The sequence below is a fragment of the Austrofundulus limnaeus genome, unplaced genomic scaffold (assembly GCF_001266775.1).
Source record: "Austrofundulus limnaeus strain Quisiro unplaced genomic scaffold, Austrofundulus_limnaeus-1.0 Scaffold158, whole genome shotgun sequence".
Taxonomy (NCBI): Eukaryota; Metazoa; Chordata; class Actinopteri; order Cyprinodontiformes; family Rivulidae; genus Austrofundulus; species Austrofundulus limnaeus.
Genome location: NW_013952560.1, coordinates 45,604 through 52,320, shown reverse-complemented (window position 1 = coordinate 52,320; position 6,717 = coordinate 45,604). Strand labels below are relative to the sequence as shown.

Sequence of the window (6,717 nt, the reverse complement as noted above, 5' to 3'; positions counted from 1 at the left end):
TAAACACACGGAGCTACAGATTTAAACAGCAAGACTTGATGTTAGTGTCTTATCGATCCTTCACCCCCTCCTCCTGATGAAAAAGTCAGATGAATGTAACATGAGCGTTCACACTGCAGTCACTTTGAAAACATCAGATATGTATCAGATTTAAAACCACATACTGAAACAGCCTGGGTTGGATTTGAAAAAATTGGATTTGTCTCGTTCAGACTGTCATAAAAAAATTGGATATGAGTCAGATGGGTCAAAAAAATCGGATTTGGGTCGGATTTGCCTGCAGTGTGGACGTAGCCTAAGAGAAGGCTGCATTAATGATGAATCACCCTCTTAAAGTAGCATCTAACTTCCTGGTCACACCCCTGGAGGCGGTACCTTTTACGTCAAACATTCGAATGTAACCCAACTTTGTTTATACAGACAGAGAGGCCTCATATTGATAAGACACACTGACTCTATTCCTCTGCTTAAACTATATGTTAGCAGTGATGACAAAGTGTAAAATACTGGATCTTAGATTCAGTTAGTCACAAAATTTCCTTCAGGGACACTGTCAGAATCAGAAAACACATTTCCATCCTGTCTCCTGCTCTTTTCTCTGCTTCCACTGAAACTCTAAACTGACAGAAACGGTTCAGTTTGTAGCTTTGATCCTTTCAGCTGAGAGAAAGTTTAGTTTTCTCCTGTTTATCCACCCACATTAGCCTGGCCCTTGCCTTCCTATGTAGTTCCGCTCAATTCTAGTTTCCCTTCACTGCTCCGTCTGGGATTGCTCCGGTTGAATTTCAACTGGGCCAGTCAGTTGGCATCAGAGGAAGTGAATGAAGCCAGTCCATGTTGACAAGTCTTCCAAACTAAATTAAATTGGTCTCATTAAGCCTGCAGCTCTCATTTACAGCCGTCTCATTCAGCTTGGTGCTTCTCTCTCCCCAGTAGGAGATGGTTGTTTACATCGCATGCAATTTCTGGTTAGCTTCTTAGCTTAGCTTCCTTCACGGACGAGCTGGTGCGCTACATACGTCACAGCCAAACATTTAGCGATTGGGTAAAATCAGATCCAATTGTTTTTAACTTCAATAGTCCACGCCTCCAGCAAGTAATGGTTTATCAACAGCCGAGGGTCTAGACCAGGGGCTCTTAACCTTATTGACCTCGGGGCCCAATTTGTTGAACATAAAGTGACACGAGGCCCAGTCACACATTACCAATATATGGATCAAAATGATAATTATTCTAAATCTTGGTTTAATTTTTATTGTATTTACATCATAACTAAACTATCATAACTAACATTAACTAAATTACACTTACTGTTTAAAAGTAAAACTCCTGTCAAATAATCAGTAGACATGATTATGACAAACATTTTTTTATATTGTAACCTGCCCATAACAATTATTTGAACMAATACAAAGGTCAGTCAACAGACCAGTCAGGCTTATCAACACAAAAATATATATTTTTTAACATAAACAATAACAAAAATAGACAATTCAAAAAATAAAATTGTGGGCATAAAATAAATAAATTAAAATGTTTTATGTTTCAAATAAAAAAAACCTGGAAAAATAAATTTGATAAAGTACAAATGAAAATAAAGCCTTTTTAAACTTTTGCAACCAGAAGCTGCTCTTCATATTAGTGACAAACAATAACAGTAACAACAGCTTTTAGACAAGTTTAAAATTTCTTTAAAATACATTCAAAATTTTTAAAAATAAACTACAAAAAAACTTTAAAGTGCAAATTAAAATATATTTGTATCTACAACGGCATTTGATAATGTTTTGAACTTTTAAAATATTGCATGTTAAAAACAGAAGTTGCACTAGTGATAAACTCTGGTGATTTTTGACGAGTTACTTTCATTTTTGTCTTCTACTTTTCATTTAAAACATATTTCCATTCTCGACAGGTTTCTAAGGTTCTTCTTCTACATAATAAAAAAGTTGTTAAACAACTGAGTGGCGCACTACTGCCACTAGTGGTGAGAAAGTGTATTGCAACTTATTCAAAATCAATGCGGTCCCGCGGCCCTCTGCGGCCCAAAGTTAAAAGCTGTTGTTCTTTTGAGGCCCTCAAGGTGGTGTTCACGGCCCACAATTGGGCCGCGGCCCATGGGTTAAGAACCCCTGGTCTAGACCCTCTGTCTGAAGCAAAGTGAAGAACAAGGATCTGGTTTTTACCAGGCTACCCACGTCCACACTGTGAGCCCAAAAAATCTGCTTCTGTGCAACTTAAGAAGCTTTAAATGTTTATTTATTTAGCTTCAATGTAGAACTTTTGTGTGACAAATGTCCAGCTGTGATCCCTTTGATCATTTTCCAGTAGTACATCAGTTTGATGTCTAACAACAGGTGGTTAGGGTTTTCAGTGCTACCTTGTCAGACAGCAGCAGGCCACACTGGCTCCTCTCCAGCAGCAGTCTTGCGATGTGAGTGTGGCCTCTCTCAGAGGCGAACATGAGGGCCGTTGTTCCCTGGTTGTCCTGTATGTTAGCATCTGCTCCACAGCTCAGCAACAGACGGACCATAACAACCCGACCGTGCCTCACTGCCAAGTGTAAAGCTGTTTGTCCCGTCTGTGGACACACAGACAGAGAGAAACATGTCCGTCGCTTCTCAAGACTTACCTTCTGCAGACACTTTTCTTTGAACCTGTGAAGGGTTTCATACATCCGGTTGCTCTGACTGTGTTACCTGAGTGGAGCGAACGTTAACGTCTCCCAGCTCCATTAGCTTTCGGACCACCTCCATCCCACCAGGACCATCAGGAGCAGTCAGGGAGGCCAGCATCACCGCCGTGTAGCCGGCGTTGTTCTGAACGTTCATGTCAGTCACACCTGAGCAGACAGGATGATTCTAAAGTCGATCATTGACTTTCACGACAGGCTGCGAAGAAGAAACTGGTACCTGTGTCCAGCAGCAGGCTGACGATGCTGTAGTTACAGTTTGACACGCTGTAATGCAGCACCGTGTTGCCGTTGTCATCTGCCAGGTTGACAAGGAAGGCCAGCAGGGACGGTGCCAGTCTTCTTACTTCTTTCAGGTACGCAGCCACCCTGCAGGCGTCAGACGACTCCTCTGCTGCAGCTCGGAACCAGTGTTCAAACAACGTAACCAGAGCTTTCCTCTGCGAAGCAGTGAAAACAGCCGACTCATGATTCAGTCAACGTGTTTAAGTTTAACTCATGGTGAAGTCATATTTAAGGCTGGCACACTGTAAATGTCACAGGATGCAATGTTATCGTTTGTATTTTTTTGTTCCACTGTCAGCATTAAAAAACTGGTCTGTAAGGTTTGTTGATGCAGCAGGATTATATTATCCAACAGAGATATGAGTCCAACTAAAGAAGGAAATGAACCCTGGCATAGCCTGTCCCACTGAACGACCACAAACTGTTGATTCAAGTTGACAACGAAAGTTTTTCTAACAATTTTGCCACAATTTAATAGTTTTTCCAGATGAAAATGGCGCAGTGTACACTCAGCGTTAAAGAAGCTAGCATTAGCTGTTTGACACTTTTCCATCTTTACCAATGAGCACACAATCATCTGTAGGGTCCACCTTCATTAATAATGACTATGACAAGGCTAAAATCTTTGTTTTATAAACACAACAGTCCTGCATCCAAATTTCTCAGAGGATTAGTGTACGACCCACAGGCCCAACTCTCCTGCATTTCTTAAAAACCCCTCTTCACAAAACCTGTGCTTTTAAGAAACCCCAGGAGAACATCTGCTGATCTGATCAGGAGCAAAGATGTTGACTGAATCCCCTTTGAGCCACCTAAATCAAACCACTAGACTTTTTGTCTCCATAGCCCCTCTTAAAAGTGGTACTTTCTGATCAATTCACATTCTGGGACCCAAACTTCTCAATGAAACCCCTCAATGACAGTTTCTTGTCAAGAAAGATCATAAAAAAATCCTTTCTCTGTTTGAATTTGTTTGCATGAAAAATAAACTTTCTTTGTATGAATATTGTCTGTTTTAATTGACAAAAGAATTGGGCAGTGGTGGGCACAGTACCCATGGGCTGCGGCCCAAGGGCCTCAAAAGAACAACAGCTTTTAATTTTGGGCCGCAGCGGGCCGTGGGAGCACATTAATTTTAAATAAGGTGCGATACACTTTCTCACCACTAGTAGCGGCAGTGCACCACTCAGATGTTTAATAACGTTTTTAATATGTAGAATAAGAAACTTAGATACATGCTGAGAATAGAAGCCTATTTTAAATGTAGAAGGCAAAAATGAAGGTAACCCATCAAAAAATGCCAAAGTTTTTCACTCATGAATTGCAGCTTCTGGTTTTATCATGCAATATTCCAAAAAGTTTAAAACATTATCAAATACATAACAGATACAGCTATGTTTTAATTTGCACTTATCAAATTAATTATTTTTTAAACATTTTGAATGTATTTTAAAGAAACTTTAAACTTGTCAAAAAGCTGTTGTTACTGTTATTGTTTGTCACTAATATGAAGAGCAGCTTCTGGTTCTACCATGCAAAAGTTTAAAAAGGCCTTATTTTTATTTGCACTTTATCAAATTTATTTTAACATTTTTTTTTATTATTGAACATTTTGAATGTATTTATTTTATGGCCACAATCTTATTTATTGACTTGTCTATTTTTGCTATTGTTTATGTTTAAAAGTATATTTTTGTGTTGATAAGCCTGAGTGGTCTGTTGACTGTTATGGGCAGGTTACAACACAAAAAAAATGTTTGTCATAATCTTGTCTTGTGATTATTTGACAGGAGTTTTACTTTTAAACTGTACGTGTATTTAGTTTAGTTATAATGCAAATACAATACAAATTAAACCAAGATTTAGAATAATTATCATTTTGATGATGATTTGGTAATGTCTGACTGGGCCTCGTATCACTTTATATTCAACAAATTGCGCCCCGAGGTCAAAAAGATTAAGAATCCCTGCCATAAAGCACTAATAGGGGAACTAATTTCCTGATTTGTGCTTTAGGGCTTTTGCTAGTTTTAAAATTTATTAATGGATTAGCACTTGCTAAATTTATACACTAAATTTAGAAGCACTAACTGAGGGTTTTAAATGTTACTGATCAACGTTAATGTTAACAGCTGAGGACTAAAACTGTCACACATTTTGTTCATGCAGTATGTGTGTCACTGATCCACCAGGCGACAATATATGAACCCAAATACAGCTGAGGAATGTCAATGATAAGTCTTAAGAGAGCAACATGATGACAACATGGGGCTCATGTTGTCTGATGAAGAATGTTCATGGGGTGATTGGGTTATTTTAGTGCTTTAGAATTAGCTTCTGCTAAAATTTTAAGTGTGTTAGTGCTTTAGAATTAGGGGACCTAAATTTTTGAGTTAGTGTTTTAGGGCTACTGGAACAAATTTTTAGATTAGTGCTGCCCACCACTGGAAATGGGATTAACAGTGTGTTTACTTTCAGATCCAAGATGAGACCTAAGGTCAACTAAGTATTTATCTTTAATATTTAATCATGTCAAACTTTCCTTTTTAAACTTTATGTGCTGACCAGTTCATGTTTGATGTTTTACCCCGAGACGTGTTTTATTTCACGATTGAACAGCTGTTTCTTTATCCAAGGAATGTTTTTCTTAATTACATAGATTTGTAGCAAATTAGAAAACTTTAGGACGCTTGATATTTAATGATTATACATTTGACAACTTTTCTTTGATAAAATAAGCTTACTATTATAGCTACTAGTTAAAATGAAATAACTAAACCCAAGTTCTGTATTTTTGTCTCAAAGAATTCTTAATATCCACTAAAGGTGTTTTTATATTATGGTTTCGATTTTCTTATTTTATTTCTTTTGGGCCAAAAAGGATCATTAAAATTAAATCCCTCCTCCAGTTAATATGCAAAAGACCAATTTTCTTTGAGTAAAGAAAGACAAAACCCTGCTTGCCCATTGGGTAAAGGCCTTTAAAGTCGCCGCCTCTCTGTGACATAGAGTCCTGTGGATGGATAGACTAACTTAAGAACTCCGCCTCCTGGAAACTTTAAGACCTAGAAGAACTTTAAGACCCTCTTGTCCTACTCTTGGCTCTTAACTCTTCTGGTCCTCCTCCCTCGTGCGTGATGGGCATTGCCCCTCCCATGACTCCCCATTTAGCTGCATCCTGGCTTTCAGCCACCTCTTCTTTCTTCGATTTGATAGTCAAGTAATGTTAATTGTAACTCAACGCTATATTTAAATCTGTTTTGCTTGAAGTGATGATTATGACCATCCAGAACTCCGGAGTACCCTGAGTGGAGACACTGTCTCCCCGACCCTGATAAGCCACAGCGCTAGCGCCCTGACTGACGAAGCGCTCTGGAGCACCACTCTTCAGCTGCCTCTGCCCGGAAGCTGGTGCCCTGGCTTGGTACCAAGCTCTCAGCAGGACAGAAACTGGTGAAGTCAAGAAAATGTTTACTGGTGACAGAATGGTGCTCTGAGTAAAGTTGATCCCATCTTTTAAAGGGTCAATATTATGTGTTTCTCAGGCATACGGTATATTTAAATACTGTACCATAATAAAGTATCTATGTCACCCTTAGTTATTAAAATGCTGTTTTTATGTTTAAATAGAAAATAAACTTATCTTCTCATCACTTCCTCTTCTAAATGCCTTGAAACTGGCCTCTGTCTTTTTAAGAACCACCTTCCGCTTCTGTCGTGCCCATTTCGGTGCGGGGGGG

General features: G+C 38.8%; 1 protein-coding gene across 2 annotated transcripts in view; it reads right to left on the bottom strand.

The window, feature by feature from the left end:
- The window catches only part of LOC106523513 (KN motif and ankyrin repeat domain-containing protein 4), a 44,258-nt gene that overhangs the window by 2,768 nt on the left and 34,773 nt on the right, over nt 1-6,717 (bottom strand). For both annotated transcript variants that reach the window (XM_014016939.1, XM_014016938.1), the window contains 3 exons: nt 2,913-3,132; nt 2,700-2,842; nt 2,381-2,581 (listed from right to left, as the gene is read on the bottom strand). In XM_014016939.1, coding sequence (XP_013872393.1) covers nt 2,381-2,581; nt 2,700-2,842; nt 2,913-3,132 — 564 coding nt within the window. The remainder of the gene's footprint in view (nt 1-2,380; nt 2,582-2,699; nt 2,843-2,912; nt 3,133-6,717) is intronic.